The sequence below is a fragment of the Lucilia sericata genome, unplaced genomic scaffold (assembly GCF_015586225.1).
Source record: "Lucilia sericata isolate MDLA Ls3-8-SP2 unplaced genomic scaffold, ASM1558622v1 Contig001095F_arrow, whole genome shotgun sequence".
NCBI lineage: Eukaryota > Metazoa > Arthropoda > Insecta > Diptera > Calliphoridae > Lucilia > Lucilia sericata.
Genome location: NW_023995069.1, coordinates 78,584 through 99,586, shown reverse-complemented (window position 1 = coordinate 99,586; position 21,003 = coordinate 78,584). Strand labels below are relative to the sequence as shown.

The window sequence follows — 21,003 nt, the reverse complement described above, 5'->3', positions numbered from 1 at the left end:
TAATATTATGCTCTTTCTTTGAAGCCACTGCTGCTTCTCTTTGTTTGTAAGTTAATACTGTGTTGTCCGACCTATAGAATGCACTATAGTTAAGACTATAGAATGCTCTATATAATAAAGACTATAGATTGCTCTATAGTTAAGACTATAGACTGTTCTATTATCAAGACTATAGACAGTTCTATAGTCAAGACTATAGATAGTTCTATAGTCAAGACTATAGACAGTTCTATAGTCAAGACTATAGACAGTTCTATAGTCAAGATTATAGACAGTTCTATAGTCAAGACTATAGACAGTTCTATAGTCAAGACTAAAGTCAAGACCATGATTGCTCTATAGTCAATACTATAGATTGCTCTATAGTCAAGGCTATAAATTGCTCTATAGTCAAGACTACAGATTGCTCTATAGTTAATACTCAAGACTATAGACTGTAGTCAGGACTATTGATTGCTCTATAGTTAAGACTATAGATTGCTCTATAATCAGGACTATAGATTGCTCCATAGTCGAGACTATAGATTGCTCTATAGTGAAGAATATATAGATTGCTCTATAGTCAAGAATATAGATTGTCCTATAGTCAAGACTATAGATTGCTCTATAGTATAGACTACAGATTGCTCTATAGTCAGGACTATAGATTGCTCCATAGTCAATACTATTAATTGCTCTTTAATAAAGACTATACACTGTTCTATAGTTCAGACTGTAGACTGTTCTATAGTCAACACTATAGGCTGTTCTATAGTCAACACTATAGACTGTTCTATAGTCAACACTATAGATTGCTCTATAGTCAAGACTATGATTGCTCTATAGTCAAGACTATAGATTGCTCTATAGTCAAGACTAGAGATTGCTCTATAGTCAAGACTATAGATTGCTCTATAGTCAAGATTATAGACTGCTCTATAGTCAAGACTATAGACTGCTCTATAGTCAAGACTATAGATTGCTCTATAGTCAGGACTATTAACTGTTCTATAGTCAAGATTATTGACTGTTCTATAGTCAAGACTATTGACTGTTCTACAGTCAAGGCTATTGAGTGCTCTATAGTCAAAACTATAGACTAGTTTATAGCTAAGACTGTAGACTACTTTATTGTCAAGACTATAGACTGCTCTATAGCCAAGACCATAGATTGCTCTATAGTCATATCTATATACTTCTCTATAGCAAAGACTGCTCAATTCTCTGAGCAGTCGAGACTATAGACAGACCTATAAGCAAGACTAGAAACTGGTCAATAGTCAAGACTACAGACTTCTCTATTGTCAAAACTATAGATTATAGACCGCTCTATTGGCAAGACTATATATTGCTCCATAGCTAATACTATAGACTATTCTATTGTCAAGACTATAGAGTGTTCTATAGTCAAGATAGTAGACTGTTCTATATATAAGACTATTGGTTGATTTATGGTCAAAACTATAGACTATTTTATAGTCAAGACTATGCACTGCTCTAAAGTCGAGACTATAGACTGATCTATGGTTAAGACTATAGACTGATCTATAGTCAAGACTATAGGCTGATTTATAATCAAGACTATAGACTGATCTATAGTCAAGACTACAGACTGCTCTATATATAGTTAAGACTGCAGATCTCTCAGATGTATATGTGGGTACGAGTTGAAATCACGAACTGGTCACAGCTAGTTTTAGTGGCAACGAATAACTATTTATGTCCTAAAAATATTGAGAAAGAGAGAGAGACAAGGATCTCTCTTCGTTCACTTAATAGGCCCGCTGTCAATCTGGGTTTGCCCACTTATGTTACAGAGTAAACGTAAATATTACTGATACCAATTCACGCGATAATTTTGTGTGTGTGAAAATACCAACAACAAATTGTTTAAAACAAAAACGCACCAAAGACAGCACCAGAAGTACAAAAAAGAAGAAACAAGTCACTCACTTATACGCTCACCAAACCGATTCACTTAACACCAAACAACAACAACAACAATATCGATAACACCAGGAGAATTTGCTGTGTGAGTGTAGAGCGTGTGACAGCTAGCAGCGAGACATCCAGCAAGTAAAGCGAATATGAGCAGCAGAAAAGTAAACAGAAAGAAAAACCGGAGGGAAACCCGTCAGTGGTGCGACGTAAACGGATCACAGATCAACGTTTTATATAAAAGCATTGTAGCCGCCTTCATTACAAATCAGTCGGTCTAAGAACGTTTCTGCAACGAGAACTGTCATTGTAACGCATAGAACAAGTCTTCTGTGTGTGTGTGTCTGTCTCGTCGTTCACTTGTTATTGTTGTTTTTTTTATTTATAATTTATTGTTGTTATTCTCGATTCTCGTATCTGTTCGAAAAAAAAAGTTAAAGGAAAAATATAGTAGATGAAAATTCTGTCAGTGCGTTGTCGGTGATTGTTGTGTGTGCATGTGTGAATATTAACAAAAAAAAGTGTATATTTAAAAAAAACAAAATAAATATTGTATACTTCAGTTACAATTTAAGTAGTAGATATAGTTAGGATTGTTGTTATTTAGTAGATAAGCCTAACCAGAGATAGTTGGTTGTTGCATCTTACTGCTCTACGAAACAAAAATATAAAATAATATTTTGTCACTCTGGAATATAAAAAAAAATATATAAAAAAAGAAAAAATTTCCTGAAGATTAAATAAAATCCAACTGTTGATATTGCTTGACGTGCCTGAATTTTTAACAAAAAAAAAAATTTTATATTGTGCGACGTTTAAATTTTTTTAAAAAAAAGAGTTCACACAATTTTATAAATAAATTACAAAATATAAAAAAAATAAACCAAAAATTAAGTATACATAAAAATATAAAGTGAATGTTTAAATTTGTGGAAAAAAATTTAATTTAAAATATATAACAAAATTTTATAACATCTAAGACATTTTCCAAAAGTCTTTACGGAAAAAAGGAAAATCTCAAAAAGTATTTGCTGCTTAAAGGAAAATTTTGTTTAAAACTCAACTCAACTTTAAGTTCCTTGTTTAAAACCGCAAAACTGGCTCAACCTAAGACCAATATGGTTAAAAATCGTAGATTTGATGAGGGTAAGTTCTTGCTTAAACTTAATAGAATTAAAGTGTTGGGGTTAATTTTCTTTATGAATTTTCCCAATTGGAGTTTTTCAAAACACGTGTTTTTTCTTCTTTTCTTTTTTGTTTAATACTTCTTTCTTTATTATCGGCCGGAGTAGTGCGTTTTAATATATAATAATAAAAACAAAACAAAAACAAAATTAAACATTTAAAAATTCATATCAACATGTGGTTGTTAAATACTTGTTCTTATAAATACACAAGTACATATGTTTGTTGTTTTAATTTAATTTAAACATTTTGTTTTTATACCCTATGTATGGTATATATAGTAAAGTACAGTTGTTTGTTACTTACTAGATTTCTTTAATTTACTGATTACTCATGTCAACAATAGTTTAAAAATTCGAAAACCCATAGTCCAAAGACTGAGTCTGTATCTGGCCTCGAAATATCGTGTCCAATATAAAACTAAGAAACTCCATTTTGTCCCTATACATTGAAATATTGGTCATAGACCCATAAAAGTATACATGTATTCACCAAAGTTCCGAATCTGATATAAAATTTTCCAAAAACTTTCTCTGTTGATAAGATTTGATAATGTTCAATATAGGTCCAAGATATATTTACCCCAAAATTATAATGTCGCTCAAGATCCCCTTTAGAAAATTACTTTAACTTTCAGAACTGACTTAAAAATCCTAAGGGAGCAATAAATAGAACTCTACACTAACGGTACATAATTAACCCAATCCCCCCGAATCTAAACTTATATCTCTCTCAAATAGGTATTAAGAGGATTTTGAAAAACCCAGTTTAGCACCATATGACAGCGCAAAGTCAACATAATTTTCAAAAGTTGTTATGTTGTCTGAAAGTTATATCCAATGGCTTCCATATATAAGTTTTAACCTCTAAAATATATGGATAATTCTTAAAGATATCTTAATGTAAAGATTGAAACAATAATCATCTATATTATCTCTATATATTGCGTAGCTCAATTCTTAAGTAAGGTATACTTTGGATTTAAGGTTAAAGATCTGTTCTCATGAACTCTATCGTAGCATCTATTAAGAGTCCTATTCCGATAATAATCCTGATCTTAGTAATTTCATTGATATATACATATCTAATGAATAATTAAACCATGTCAAGAAATAGAGAAAATGTCGGACCATAAAGATCTAAGTTCAGTTGTATGGCCGCTTTTCCGAAGCATAAATGCCGAAAGGACTACAAAGTCGTATATTTAAAAAAATATTAGCCCCAGTTGACCAAATTAGGCGATTCACTACCCCTTCATCCCATTTACGAAGCAGAAGAACTGTAGGGTTAGGTTAGGTTGATAGGAGGATGTACATCAATTCCGAAGAAATACATCTGGGCCACTATCAGGCCTGTTGTGTCAATGTTCAGAAACTCAGTTTTCTGAACGTAATTCCTAAGTATTTCCTAATCAGTGTTACTCAGGAATGTTATTTCCGGAATAACATCACTTCCAAGATACTTTGATATAACTTCGCCGAATGCCTTACAGTGGCAAAGATAGTACTCCAGAGTTTCACTGTCCTCTCCTCACGCTCTACATTCGTCAGAATCCGCACGTCCAATTTATATAAATGTGCTCGTAATCCTGTGTCTCCACTCAGAATGCGTACCATCATACTAACTTCAGACTTGCACATTTAGAGGAGATTTCTCGTCTTGCTCTCATCAGGTTCTAGCATTTTTGTGGTTTTACCCACTGATTCATTTTTCCAAGATGCCTTATGGGATTCTCTCACCCAAATTTGTAATTCACTACCTCGAACTCACTACCAACTACCTTCAGCTCTCTTCTCTTGAAAGCTATTATATTCTCCTTTCGTTACCGACTACTCCCGAGTGGCCTGGTACCCATATGATGTAAACCTTACCCCTAGTAGAGTATTCAGTTAAAGCTTTCTTACAATCCAAAACGGTTTAAGATTTAATTCTATCTCCTGATATCGCCCTAATTGCCTGATCACATACCAGACCCAGAATATGTCGGAAACTTTGAAACGCTGATCCCAGAATAGAATGTCTTGGTCAAGCGGAACATTAGATCAAATACCTGTAGGAATCCGTGGTTACACGAATGGCTCTAAATTGGTAGACAAAATGGGCCTAGGGTTCTATATTGAAGACCCAGAAACAGAAATAGACCAACGTTTACCTAATTATATATAAAGTGACACAACTCAAAAATCGATTTTGACGAAATTTGCACCAATGTTAGTACTATTGGATAGTAGGCCAGTCACACATTTTCAGCGCTATAGGTCCAGAAATGCTGGACTTAGAAGGGGTCAAAGTTGGACATTTTGGTCATACGGGGTTTTATTCAAATGCCTGGGGTTCTATATTGAAGACCCAGAAACAGAAATAGACCAACGTTTACCTAATTATATATAAAGTGACACAACTCAAAAATCGATTTTGACGAAATTTGCACCAATGTTAGTACTATTGGATAGTAGGCCAGGCACACATTTTCAGCGCTATAGGTCCAGAAATGCCGGACTTAGAAGGGGTCAAAGTTGGACATTTTGGTCATACGGGGTTTTATTCAAATGCATGTAACTTTTCACCTATTTGCCCCAGAAAAAATTGTCCAAGGGAGTTCAGATAGATATTTCTTCAATGTTTTCAAAAAATTAAAAAAAAAAAAATTTTTTAAATTTCATCAAAATCGGAAGACATCGATTTTTAAAGTTGGGTCACTTGACACGAAATGGCCCATATATATCGTGTATCTAAAGTGTATCCATAGACGGCTAAAGTGTTGGATCGATTTTCTTGAAATAATCAGTTGGTTCCTACAAGTCTGGAAAACTTTTAAGCAGTGGATGTCACGCTTACAAAATAAATGTTTAATGTCGTATGTCAGACATCAATATTAGCATAATAGAGGGCATGGCTCATTCCGTATGAAGTAAATATACAAATTCTTATATCTTGAAAAATTTTTCAAGAAACAATAAGTTTTTATGACATAAATTAGCAGACCATCAGTAGTGGGCGTGGTAGCTCCTATATGAATTAAATACTAAGATTCGTATATCTGGGAAACTATACCAGCTAAGGTCTTCAAAAACTGCACAGGAAAGGAAATCTATTAGAGCATGAGTCCTCAATTTTGATCAGTCTATAGTCTTGACTGAACTTCAGCATCCATAACAATATTTGAAAAAAATTAGTGGCTGGCCTAATAATCGGTTTTAAGTAACTCCGACATAACATTTCTGAAAGCTTATAAATACTGTATTAAGGATTATTTGAATGTTTTGCAATAAATCTTTATTTTAGTAAGATTTTCATCTAACACGTTTATGGAATTATTTATTAAATATTATATATTCAAATACTATATAGTTCTTAATTTAAAATACAAATGAGTATATATTGTTTATGCCGTAAATAAAATGTTTCAGAATTGCTAGACAAAAATGGTTGTCATATGATTTGGAAATGAAAATTTCCATAGAACAACTTGTGTGCTAGCAATGAAAATGTTTTTCAATAAATTATACTAATGCTAACAAATTTAACAAAGAAATTATGAAAATAAATCTTAGATACAAATAAATTTTATTTGTTTTAAAATGTTTTTAATAAAATTTTAAAACAATTACAAGCAAAAACTATTATATACTATTATTTCTATGTTAGCTAACATAACTTTTAGAATAAATATATGTTTCTGTTTACAAACTATTTTATCTATTCAAAACTTTTCCCTTCTCATAATAACGCTTATATAGCGGAAATAAATTTTATTTTTATTCGCTCATAAAAAGTCGGTATATAATAAAAAAAAAACAAACAAATATTTGTTTGTCTTTATTAGAATTTAATTTGTAACTCAATGTGCAAATATTTAAATAAATATTGTTTGGTGACAAACATATTTCCTATTGTAATTGTTTTACAAAATGTAAAAAATTACACTCATAAGAAAATAATGACAATTTTTTTCTGAAACGTTTGATATTGGCAGCTAATACTTCACTAATTCCTCAAAAATAAACTTTTTTTGTTATTACTTTTAAGATCCTCTACTCAAGGGGGTGTTAAAAGCCTATAAGTGATTTTATTTTAATTGTATTTATTTATACAGTGAGTGAGAAAACTTAAATGTTTAAAAAATTTATATGGATGGAAGGACATCGTTAAATCTATTTAGGAATTGATTTTAAGCCAATTGATGTAATTTACAATTGTTCAGATATTTCTGTACATTAAAAATATTAACGCTAACGTATTATCATCTTCATACTAAAGTTATATATAAATAATTGTATTGAAGAAACTTTACATTAATACAATGAAAACCTTTTAATACCAGTATACAGTATTTTTCATTAACTTTTCGTAAATTTTTCTTTAAAGGATTTTTTCTTAATAATGAAGAATTATTTCATTTGTGTTTATTTTTATAAAAATATATATATTTTGATATTTTTTGAAAGACCTCTAGTTTATTTACAGATTAATATGGATGGACGGACTTCGTTAAATCCGTATAGGAAGTGATTTTAAGATAACTGTAATAATTTAATGTAGGCTAGATATTTCTGTGTATTACAAATATTAAAGCCAACGTATTATTATCTTCACACTAAAGTTATATATAAATAATTATATTGAAGAAACTTGACATTAGTACAATGAAACCCTTTTAATACTTGTATACAGCATTTTTCATTAATTTTTCTTACATTTCTTTAAAGAATTATTCATATACATGCTAAATAATAAAGAATTTTTTCTTTTGTGTTTAGTTTTATGTAAAAAATTAATATAATTTGTTTCAAGATTAATGTGGACGGACGGACATGGCTAAATCGATAAAGAAAGTGGTTTTAAGATGGTTACTATAATTTAAAATAGAACAACTATTTCTGTATATTACAAACATTCACGCTAACGTATTATCATCTTCAAACTATAGTTATATATAAATAATTATATTGAAGAAACTTTACATTAATATAATGAAACCGTTTTAATACCTGTATATATTACTTTTCATAAATTTTTCTTACATTTCTTTAACGAATTGTTTCATATACATACTAAATAATGAAGAATTGTTTGTTTTTTATTTCAATATTTTGTAAACACCCTTAAGTTAGTTTCAAGATTAAGGTGGACAGACGGACGGACGGACGTGGCTAAATCGTTTAAAGAAGTAATTTTAAGTGGATAATTTGTCTTACAAACATTAACACACACATTTCCCCGTTTCCCTTATGGTAGTATATATTTAATTGTATTTATGAAACTTTTCATTAATACAATGAAACTCTTTTAAAACTTGTATAAATTAATTTTCTTACAAGTTTCTGAAATTTCTTTAAAAATTTTCTTAATTATTTTATAAAAAAATGTTTTTCTTTTATTTTTCTTTAAAAAAAATACATTTCTATACAAAAATGTCGTTATTTTGTCACCCACAGTAGAAATTTCATTCTAACTTTACTACGTGACATTCCGAAAGAATTTTTTTCTTCATTAATGCCGCTAAAATTTTCATAAATAAAACACCTTATTTATGTTTAAAAACGTTCTAAAAAAATATATATTTTTTTTAAAAACAAATTGCTTTAACTAAATTATTATAAAAGAAAATAAATTTTAAAATAAAATTCTGATTACAATAAAACATAAACGACCTTCTCTTGAATAAAATACTTGAATGAATGTTTTTTTTTTTTTAATTTTCTATTTCAATTGTCATCGTATTTTATCTACTATTTGTTTAATAACAAAATAAATTTAATTTATACTAAAAATATTTAAAAATAAAACACTGTTTTTATTTACAATTGCCTTTGCTCTTTAATAAGAGAAAAAAATATGTGTGAAATAAAAATTTTTTATATTTTTATAAAGAGAATAAATTTGTTTTGTTTTAACAAAATTTTTTGACAAAAAGCACGTGCATGCGTCATGTTAGTCAGCTCTTCTTCGTCATATTAAGGTAATAAATTAAGCTTAATGTTCCTCTTTCTTAACAAAAAGTAGGGAACATTAAAAAAAAACATATTTATAAATAAAACAGTAGGGAGGTTCATCATATGTTCTTTTTAATATTTAAGGCAAATTTGTAGAAATATATAAATATATCTAACATATAACTAGTTACATAACTGATTACTTTAGCACATACACCAGTTGTAGATGTTCTACAACAGGATAATTGTGTTGAAATATCAATTTCCAACAAGTCTGGTAAACTTATAGATTTTATTCAGTTTCAATATTTGACCCTAATTTTATCTATAAACTGTGAACCCCCTTAATGTATATTTTTTTAAACAAATTTTGTTTCAAAATTAATTTATGATAAGTATTTGTGCATTTCTTTTATGATTAGCTTTTTCTTCCATTTTTATTTTTGGCACCCGCAATTTATGTAATAAAAACATTTAAATATAGCGCAAAATAAAAGATTAAATAAATAAATTATTAAATAAATACTATTCATAAAAAAAATCCAAAGTAAAAAACTGCATTAAAATATTATCTTTCAGCTAAAAATAATAATTTTTTAGTAAATATTTCTGGAATAAAATATAATTTATTAAGATACAATTATAATGAGTGTATAAATATATACAGGAAAACTAAAATAGTACTAGAGTACTAATAAACATTTAAATAAATAAATAATACTAATAAAAAACTTGCACTAAAATAATTTCTTTCAGCTAAAAAAATAATTTGGTTGTATATTTTAAAAGAATGGAGAAAATTTATTAAGATCTTTTTATTTAATTTAAACTGAATTATATTTCATAATTAAATTGAGATCTTAAATGAACTGATTTTCAAGGCGTATAGTCCAGATTTCACTCTATAGACCAGACTTCTGTATTTAAACAAACTTATAATCATGCATACAGACATGGAATAAACTATCGTCTACAAACTAGATTATAATCAAGACTATAGAGTAGACTATGAACTAGAATATTGACCAGACTATAGACTAGACTATTGACCAGGCTATAGGCTAGCCTATAGGAAAGACCATACATTAGAGAATAGAATAGACTGTATAGTAGACTATAGACTACAATATAGACTAGACTATATACTAGACTATAGATCAGACTATAGAACAGACTAGACTATGGACCAGACTACAGAATAGACTACAATATGGGAAAGACTATCAACTAGATTAGAATAGAACATACTTTAGGTCATAGTATAGACAAGACTATAGACTAGACTACAGACTAGTCTATAGATTAGATCATAGAATAGACCGTAGACTAGACAATATACAAGACTAGAGACTAGAATATGGATTAGGCTTTAGACTAAATACTAGACTATTGAACATAGAGTGTAGAGCAGTCTGTATCCAGTCCACTATCAGACTATAGAAATGACAAGAGCATAGACTATAAAACATAGACTAGATTATAGCATAGACTATGGAATGGACCATTAATAGACTAAAAACGAGACTATAGACTAGACTTTAGACTATAGACTAGACTATATACTAGACTTAGACTAGACTATAGACTGGACTGTAGACTAGATTATATACTAGACGATAGACTAGACTATAGACTAGACTAAAGACTAGACTATAGACTAGACTATAGACTAGTATATAGACTAGACTATAGACTAGACTATAGACTAGACTATAGACTAGACTATAGACTAGACTATAGACTAGACTATAGACTAGACTATAGACTAGACTATAGACTAGACTATAGACTAGACTATAGACTAGACTATAGACTAGACTATAGACTAGACTATATACTAGACTATAGACTAGACTATAGACTAGACTATAGACTAGACTATAGACTAGACTATATACTATACTATAGATTATACTATAGACTAGACTATAGACTAGACTATAGACTAGACTATAGACTAGACTATAGACTAGACTAGACTAGACTATAGACTAGACTATAGACTAGACTATAGACTAGACTATAGACTAGACTATAGACTAGACTATAGACTAGACTATAGACTAGACTATAGACTAGACTATAGACTAGACTATAGACTAGACTATAGACTAGACTATAGACTAGACTATAGACTAGACTATAGACTAGACTATAGACTAGACTATAGACTAGACTATAGACTAGACTATAGACTAGACTATAGACTAGACTATAGACTAGACTATAGACTAGACTATAGACTAGACTATAGACTAGACTATAGACTAGACTATAGACTAGACTATAGAATAGACTATAGACTAGACTATAGACTAGACTATAGAATAGACTATAGACTAGACTATAGACTAGACTATAGACTAGACTATAGACTAGACTATAGACTAGACTATAGACTAGACTATAGACTACTCTATAGACTAGACTATAGACTAGACTATAGACTAGACTATAGACTAGACTATAGACTAGACTATAGACTATAGACTAGACTGTAGACTAGACTATAGACTAGACTATAGACTATAGACTAGACTGTAGACTAGCCTAGACTAGACTATAGACTAGACTATAGACTAGACTATAGACTAGACTATAGACTAGACTATAGACTAGACTATAAACTAGACTATAGACTAGACTATAGACTAGACTATAGACTAGACTATAGACTAGACTATAGACTAGACTATAGACTAGACTATAGACTAGACTATAGACTAGACTATACTAGACTATAGACTAGACTATAGACTAGACTATAGACTAGACTATAGACTAGACTATAGACTAGACTATAGACTAGACTATAGACTAGACTATAGACTAGACTATAGACTAGACTATAGACTAGACTATAGACTAGACTATAGACTAGACTATAGACTAGACTATAGACTAGACTGTAGACTAGCCTATAGACTAGACTGTAGACTAGCCTATAGACTAGACTATAGACTAGACTATAGACTAGACTATAGACTAGACCATATACTATACTATAGACTAGACCATACTATATACTAGACCATATACTAGACTATAGACTAGACTATGGGAATGACTAGACACTAGACTATGGAATAGAATTTATACTTGACTATAGAATAGACTAGACAGTAGGCTAAACTGTAGACTAGGTTATATACTAAACTATATTCTAGGCTATAGCATAGATATAGACTTGAATATAGACTATACTATGGACTATGAAACTACAGACTAGACTAGACTAGACTATAGACTTTAGACTAGATACTATATTACAAACTAGACTGTTTATAATACACTGTAGAGCAGTCTGTAGACTACGGTTCAATATCAGATTTGCACATAATCTTGTAGGGTAAATTTTTCTTTTAACATCTTGCAACGGGCCGTTAAATTTTAATATTTGGTATCTGTTAACGTGAATGTCCAAAATGAAATATTACAAAATAAACAATAATAAAAATAAACATTTCACTGTCATTGTTAAAGATAAATAATGAAACAAAAACAACTTTATCACGTGAGCAAATTGCAGTCAAAATTTGTTTTGTGTACACCAAAAAAGAAAAAGAAAAATGCTAAAAGTTCATTAGCATTTATGACTAAAGTTTTTAAAATAAATGTTTTTTTTTTGTTGCCAAAATACTAAAAAACGGAACATAAGTCAATTTATTTTTATTAAACATATATTTTTTTTAATTGTTTTTGTGCGAACACAAATAATTTTACATTAATTGAGGCGTTTTTGATTTTCTGAGAATTTTGTTTTATAAATTTTCATTTCTAACCAATAACAGGTTAATAAACTACCTTGTAATTTCATAACTGTGTAAAGTTGTAGTTTTATACATATATTTTGACCGAGTTTTGGTGTTACTGTGTGTAATTGAGTTTGGTTTTAGCCAATATAGTATTTTAGTGTAATTATAAATCACGAGTTTTGCTTGAAAAGGTTTTTAAATACAAAAAAGCTGTGCTTTAGTTTTTCAATGGCAAAGTTGTTTTCTACTTAGTATTGTAATTGAGATATAGAGTGTCCAGCGAAGCAGCCTTTTTAAGAATCTCATTTTAAAGATCAAGATTTTTAATCGCTGTTAAGGAACTGAAGCTTTTTCCAAAAAACTATTTTAAAATTTGCTTGTATTGTAAACATTAAGAGGTAAAACTACAAAAATATGGTGCATGGGACACCCTAACCTGAGAAGAATTTTAGTTTTGTGAATGATTTTGAGTGTTTCTAGGGATAAGTATTTTTTGCATTTATATTTATTTACAACTTTATTTGGCAAATTTACCAATTAAATAAGGCTCACTTGCGGATCCTTTTACCATAAATATGAAAGGATGATCTATTACAAATTCTTCGGGTGAGCCCATATCTAAAATTTTAAAGAAATAAAAAAGTCAATTAATATATAACAAACTTAATTATCTTACCATCTTGTGAACTAATTCCAACATTATTTTCTTCAATCGCAAATGAACCTTTAAAAATGATATCCGAAACACGTATATCAGACTCCATACCACAAAGATTTTCAAATATGCCATTAATGCCCAACTATAAAAGACCCAGGAGTTGAATACAAAATGCAAAAAAAAAAAAAAAATCCCAAATAATATCACTTACAAATTGTAGACCCTCTTTTAAGGATTTTTCTACAACAATTTCTCCTTTTGGAAATTGCAATTTTATATAGCGCGGTTGCAAATATGGCTCAATACCACTAAGAGGAAACTCCTTTAAAATCGCTTCCAGATATTCTAGACCTTGTTGAGAGTTAGGTGATAAAATCACTAAAGAATCCTTATCATTACTATAGGGAATTTCAAAAGCTTTAAGACTTAATTCGAGAATATCTGCAAATCGTAAGTTTGCCTGAAGAGTTAACATTTCCTTTTCAATCATTGTCGAATCACTGGTAAGAAAAGGTTTTTTTTCTGTGCTTAAGAATGCATAATGAAATATTCCTTTAAATTGAATTTCTGTAGTCAACACTAATTCTGGTATTTCCTGATGTCCTCTTCGAAATATTGCCGCGTCTCGACAGATATTAACCTTATATCTATCTTTAACAACAGTACCACGATCCAGATAAATTTCCTGCTGTTCATTAGGTTCCGCCTGTATTAAAATAATACTTTTCATTACGAAAAATTGTTTGCTATTGAATTTATCTATTCGTTGCAAAAAGTCGCTTGTAATTTCATCCGCATCTTTTGCTATCACTTCTAAATATTCACCGATTTCGTATGCAGCATAAGGTTCAGCACTATTGCGCAATAAAATTAAAAGTCCTGCTATAGGTAAGGGTGCTAGTAATTGATTTTCTTGCTGATGTGACTCCGTTAGTTGAATAAATAACGTTTGACCAAAGTTTTCCAAATTAAAAATGTCTGCCCTGACTTGTGGCCTTAAGGTCAGAAGTAATGTTAACATTAAAAACTTAAAAGCAGTTTGTGCTAGATAATATTTAATATTAAAGATTTGTTAATAGAAATTCTAAACAACCATATTTATTTAAAATATACCATCAGTCCTTAGTATTTTAACCATTTTTATATAAAAAAATTATATATTTTCTAAATTAACTGCTTTATTGTCTTGCTTTAAATGGCATAAATTTAATATATATGTTTATATAGTTCCCTGAGAGCACAACTAATTTTATAACTTCATTATATATAGTCTAATTTAAAAGGCACACATATATAATTCATTATAAACGGTGCGGAAAAGGTACAATTTAATGCAAACATCTCTTTTTGTATGACTCTGAAGGCTGCGAAGCTCGCATGGCTCCAATAGACATGTACTAGTTGTAACAAGAAAATAATTATGAAGATCGCTCAATTGATCCACTTCATCAATTTACACAAACTGTTAACGCCAGAGAAGATTTCAAAGTTTTATCGAATATTTACGATTCTTCTGCACCAAATTTCTATCTGTTAGATTGGAATGAAAGAAAATTTGTTACAAATGAAGAAATTAGTGGATGAGAACATAGAGTAATGTCTAGACTAGACCGTAAACTAGACAATAGACTACACTTTGTATTACATTATAGAATATAGACTAGACTATAGACTAGACTATAGACTAGACTATAGACTAGACTATAGACTAGACTATAGACTAGACTATAGACTAGACTATAGACTAGACTATAGACTAGACTATAGACTAGACTATAGACTAGACTATAGACTAGACTATAGACTAGACTATAGACTAGACTATAGACTAGACTATAGACTAGACTATAGACTAGACTATAGACTAGACTATAGACTAGACTATAGACTAGACTATAGACTAGACTATAGACTAGACTATAGACTAGACTATAGACTAGACTAGACTATAGACTAGACTATAGACTAGACTATAGACTAGACTATAGACTAGACTATAGACTAGACTAGACTAGGACCTATAGACTAGACTATAGACTAGACTATAGACTAGACTATAGACTAGACTATAGACTAGACTATAGACTAGACTATAGACTAGACTATAGACTAGACTATAGACTAGACTATAGACTAGACTATAGATAGACTATAGACTAGCTATAGACTAGACTATTAGACTAGACTATAGACTAGACTATAGACTAGACTATAGACTAGACTATAGACTAGACTATAGACTAGACTAGACTATAGACTAGACTATAGACTAGACTATGACTAGACTATAGACTAGACTATTGACTAGACTATTGACTAGACTATAGACTAGACTATAGACTAGACTATAGACTAGACTATAGACTAGACTATAGACTAGACTATAGACTAGACTATAGACTAGACTATAGACTAGACTATAGACTAATATATAGACTAGACTATAGACTAATATATAGACTAGGATATAGACTAGCCTATAAACTAGACTACAGACGAGATTATAGATTGAACTATAGACGAGATTATAGATTAAACTTTATACTAGACTATAGATTAAACTATATACTAGGCTATAGACTAAACTGTAGAGATAATTTATGAAGCTATATACTCGAGTATAGAAAAACTACATATATCTATATAGACTTTAAGATATACTATCGACTAGACTATAGATTATATTATAGATTTAGTATCTGTTGATGTTAATGTTCAAAATGAATTATTACAAAAAAAACATTAATAAGAAACCTTTCATTGTCATTGTTAAAGATAAATAATGAAACAAAACCAACTTTATCACGTGAGCAAACTGCAGTCGAAATTTGTGTTATGCTAACCAAATTAAGAATAAGAAAAATTTGCCAAAAAAACCCACCTATCAAAAGTTCATTTGCTTTTATAACTAAAGTTTTTAAAATAAATGTTTTTTTTGTTGTCAAAATAAACATTAATAATATTTTTAAGAAGTACTTACATAAAGAAAAGAGATATAAAGAAGAATAAGAAAAAATATCTTAAGAAAGACATATAAATTAAAATAATTTAAATGATTTGGAATTGTTGCCATTAAGTGAGAATTGGGTGTTTAAATTGAAACACATGTTTTGGGGGGGCAAATGCAAAAACGAAATACAACTCAATTTATTTTAATTAAAACAATTTTTTTACTAAATTGTTTAGTGTGAAAACAAATAATTTAACTTTGATTAAAGTGATGTAGATTTTTTTTTTTTAATTGAGAATAGATTTTTAGGATTGTGTTTGAATTTGAGTGTTTTATAGTTATTCAGAACTTTATTTAGAAAATTTACCAATCAAATAAGTCTCATTTGCAGAAGCTTTTACCATAAATATAAAAGGATGATCTATAACAAATTCCTCGTTACCACTTGAATCGGAAGAGCCCATATCTAGAATGATAAAGAAATAATAAAGTGAATCAACTAAATAATACATTGTCGTTCAAAAAACAATAGCATTAACGATATATAATAGTGAACTCTTAAATCTTTAAGAAAACTTAATCAACCACTTATCAACTGTTGAATCTCAACTAAGCGAATGTCCATTCAATTCAAGATCTACCGTGCCCTTCACTAATGTCTAATGCTAACTTTTTCGAACAAAACTATATAAAAAATTTGATTATCTTACCGTCTTGTGGATTAACTCCAGCATTATTATCTCCAATTGTAAATAGACCTTTAAAGATGATATCCGAAACACGTATATCGGTCTCAATATCACAAAGATGTTCAAATATGCCTTTAATACCCAACTATAAAGACACATAAGTTAAATATAAAATCGAAAAAATTTACACAATTATACCACAACTTACATTCTGTAAACCCTCTTTCAAAGATTTTTCTATAGCAATTTCTCCCATAGGAAATTGTAATTTTATCGATCGTGGTTTCAAATATGACTCCAAATTACTGAGAGGAAAATCCTTTAATAACACTTCCAGATCCTGTATACCATGTTGAGCGTCTGGTAGTAAAATTACTAAAGAATTATTACCATAACTATAGGGAATTTCAAAGACTTTAACTTTTAATTCGGGAATTTCGGCAAATCGTAAGTTTGCTTGCAGACTTAACATATCCTTGTCAATAACAGTCGAATCACTAGTATGAAATGGTTTTTTATCTGTGCCTGAGAAAGCATAACGAAACATTCCTTTAAATTGAATTTCTGTAGTAAAATCTAATTTTAACTCTTTTATTTCCTGATGATCACTTCGGAACGTTGTAGTTTTTTTACAGATATTTAAAGCAAATCTGTCTGTTATAACAGTAGTTCGATCCAAATTATTTACCTCTGACTGTATTGAAATAGTATTTTTCATTACGATAAATTCATCACCATTGAATTTTTCTATTAGTTCCACATATTTTGTTGTAATTTCATCTGCCGCTTTTGATATCAAATCTAAAGTGTCACCGATTTCGTAAGCAGCATGGGCTTCTGCACTTTGGCGTAATAATATTAAAATTCCTTCTATAGGTAAAGCTGCTATTAGCTGATTTTCATGCTCCTGAGAGTCCGATAATTCAAGAAATAGTTTTTGGCCAAAGTTTTCCAAATTAAAAATGTCTGCCCTGGCTTGCGGCCTTAACGTCAGAAGTAATGTTAAAATTATAATTTTAAAGGGAGTTTGTGCTAGAAAAGTTTAGTTAATAGAAATTTTTAACAAATATAATTATTTAAAATACCTTTATTCGTTAGTATCTTAACCATTTTTAAATTAGCAAAACTTCTATATTTTTTATGTTAACTGAACAATTGTCTTGCTTTAAATGACCGAAATTAATTATATTTTTAAATCGTTTACTGAGAGGGTAACTAATTTTGTTCCTTCAGTTATTTATTAATTTTCTATAGCTCTATACAAAAGCAACACTGAATCTAATTCGTTATAAACGGTTTCGGAAAGTTACAATATAAATGCAAGAATCTCTTTTTGTATGACTCTGACGGCTGGGGAACTCGCATTACTCCAAGAGGCATGAATTCCATACTATCCGATTCATCAATTAACAAACAATTTTAACGCTATATAGACTATAGACTAGACTACTGACTTTACTATAGTCTAGACTACAGACTAAACTATAGACTAGTCTATAGACTAGACTATAGACTAGACTATAGACTAGACTATAGACCAGACTATAGGCTAGACTATAGACTAGACTATAGACTAGACTATAGACTAGACTATAGACTAGACTATAGACTAGACTATAGACCAGACTGTAGGCTAGACTATAGACTAGACTATAGACTAGACTATAGACTAGACTATAGACTAGACTATAGACTAGACTATAGATTAGACTATAGACCGATTCATCAATTAACAAACAATTTTAACGCTATATAGACTATAGACTAGACTACTGACTTTACTATAGACTAGACTACAGACTAAACTATAGACTAGACTATAGACTAGACTATAGACTAGACTATAGACTAAACTATAGACCAGACTATAGGCTAGACTATAGACTAGACTATAGACTAGACTATAGACTAGACTATAGACTATCTTATAGACAGACTTTAGACTCGACTATAGACTAGACCAGCGGTTCCCACCGATTTTTACTTCGCGGACCCCTTGAAGAACTTATTTAATTTCGCGGACCCCCATACATATTTTGATATCTTATTGTTCTAAATAATTGTCCATCCGAAAATTGACCTAGTTCATTAATTCCTAGGTCTAATAAATGTAGAGATGTCATATCTATAAAATATTCCCGTACATTGAGAATACATAATATTTCAGATAGGTTATCAATTGCATATTTTGAAGATAGAATGACTTCTTTGTTGATATGTTAACATGATGTTTAATTTTATGATCGTGAGATCTTTCATGTTCATTTTTCTTCAAGGTAGCGAAAAGGTTTCTTTATCAAATATTGTCACATGTGCTTAAGGAGTCACGTTTCAAAAATTTGTTGCGATTGCAAAGGGTGAACTGAGTAAGTGAGCTAAGTTTTCGGGAAAATAATATAAGAAAGTTGGACTTCTTCTATGTTGTTGCGGAATGCGTTATCCGCATAATATATGATTTGAACTCTTTGTTAAAGTACTGTGAATTCGGAACTTAAATTTGAATTTTAAAATACCAACGAATTATTTTACTTCATGGTTTTTGGCTACATATTTACGCGAAACGCTATGGATTTTCTGATGTTAATTTAATAATATGTATTGGTCGACAAAATCAAGTTAAAATCTGTGTATCACGTCGGATTGGAATATTTATAAAGAGATGCATAAAGAGTCACCTCTGTTTTGGAAATATATAATTTTAGTCCTTTCAAACAAGAACACTTTTGCTTACAATTTGATAAACTTAAATCTGTAATAAGCTTGTCTTTGAATTGAATTTCATACTCCGGAATACCAGTATCCCTAAATTAATTGTAAGGCAGAGTATTATTTGTCTGAAATAAAAACCATTATTTCAGTACATATACAGGAAATAAAAATTACAAATCACGCAATACTTTAATTTATAAAAGTTATACAATAAATTTGTAGGGCCAAGCTTCTTCCTGATAAACAACCGAAAAAATAAAATTCAAAAAGTCACCAAAAAATTTGGGATTATTGCACAAAAATTGGAGATATTTGTACATACATATAAAAGCAGAATATTGTTTAATCATGGTTTTTTTCGTTCGTCTTCGCGGACCCCCTAGGATTTTACTACGGACCACTAGGGGTCCGCGGACCCCCATTTGGGAACCGTTGGACTAGACTATAGACTAGACTATAGACAAGACTATAGACTAGACTATAGACTATACTATAGACTAGACTTTAGACTCGACTATAGACTAGACTATAGACTAGACTATAGACTAGACTATAGACTAGACTATAGACTAGACTATAGACTAGACTATAGACTATAGACTAGACTATAGACTAGACTATAGACTAGACTATAGACTAGACTATAGACTAGACTATAGACTAGACTATAGACTAGACTATAGACTAGACTATAGACTAGACTATAGACTAGACTATAGACTAGACTATAGACTAGACTATAGACTAGACTATAGACTAGACTATAGACTAGACTATAGACTAGACTATAGACTAGACTATAGACTAGACTATAGACTAGACTATAGACTAGACTATAGACTAGACTATAGACTAGACTATAGACTAGACTATAGACTAGACTATAGACTAGACTATAGACTAGACTATAGACTAGACTATAGACTAGACTACTACTATAGACTAGACTATAGACTAGACTATAGACTAGACTATAGACTAGACTATAGACTAGACTATAGACTAGACTATAGACTAGACTATAGACTAGACTATAGACTAGACTATAGACTAGACTATAGACTAGACTATAGACTAGACTATAGACTAGACTATAGACTAGACTATAGACTAGACTATAGACTAGACTATAGACTAGATCTATAGACTAGACTATAGACTAGACTATAGACTAGACTATAGACTAGACTATAGACTAGACTAT

At 29.9% G+C, this 21,003-nt stretch overlaps 3 protein-coding genes across 3 annotated transcripts in view; 1 reads left to right on the top strand and 2 right to left on the bottom strand.

Annotated features, from left to right (window-relative positions):
* Positions 1–2,170: 2,170 nt before the first annotated feature.
* LOC119609956 (putative inorganic phosphate cotransporter) overlaps positions 2,171–21,003 on the top strand; it is a 38,125-nt gene continuing 19,292 nt past the window's right edge. Inside the window, exon 1 of the mRNA XM_037965013.1 lies at positions 2,171–3,063. Coding sequence (XP_037820941.1) covers positions 3,036–3,063 — 28 coding nt within the window. The 5' untranslated portion in view covers positions 2,171–3,035. The remainder of the gene's footprint in view (positions 3,064–21,003) is intronic.
* Positions 13,281–14,625, bottom strand: LOC119609958 (ovalbumin-like). The gene is made up of 4 exons (XM_037965015.1): positions 14,565–14,625; positions 13,663–14,495; positions 13,470–13,593; positions 13,281–13,411 (listed from the first exon to the last, which is right to left on the bottom strand). Exons 1-4 carry the CDS (start codon positions 14,587–14,589, stop codon positions 13,311–13,313), a joined length of 1,083 nt encoding a protein of 360 aa, XP_037820943.1. The 5' UTR covers positions 14,590–14,625; the 3' UTR covers positions 13,281–13,310.
* On the bottom strand, positions 16,566–18,319 carry LOC119609957 (ovalbumin-related protein X-like). The gene is made up of 4 exons (XM_037965014.1): positions 18,176–18,319; positions 17,299–18,122; positions 17,112–17,235; positions 16,566–16,867 (listed from the first exon to the last, which is right to left on the bottom strand). Exons 1-4 carry the CDS (start codon positions 18,198–18,200, stop codon positions 16,752–16,754), a joined length of 1,089 nt encoding a protein of 362 aa, XP_037820942.1. The 5' UTR covers positions 18,201–18,319; the 3' UTR covers positions 16,566–16,751.

Coding starts and splice junctions, on each gene's coding strand:
- LOC119609958 (XM_037965015.1), bottom strand. CDS start 14,589: ATGGTTAAAATACTAAGGACTGATG. Junction 13,594..13,662: donor TAAAAGAGGGTCTACAATTT/GTAAGTGATATT, acceptor GGTCTTTTATAG/TTGGGCATTAATGGCATATT. Junction 13,412..13,469: donor TGGAATTAGTTCACAAGATG/GTAAGATAATTA, acceptor TTAAAATTTTAG/ATATGGGCTCACCCGAAGAA.
- LOC119609957 (XM_037965014.1), bottom strand. CDS start 18,200: ATGGTTAAGATACTAACGAATAAAG. Junction 18,123..18,175: donor TAAGATACTAACGAATAAAG/GTATTTTAAATA, acceptor AAACTTTTCTAG/CACAAACTCCCTTTAAAATT. Junction 17,236..17,298: donor TGAAAGAGGGTTTACAGAAT/GTAAGTTGTGGT, acceptor GTGTCTTTATAG/TTGGGTATTAAAGGCATATT.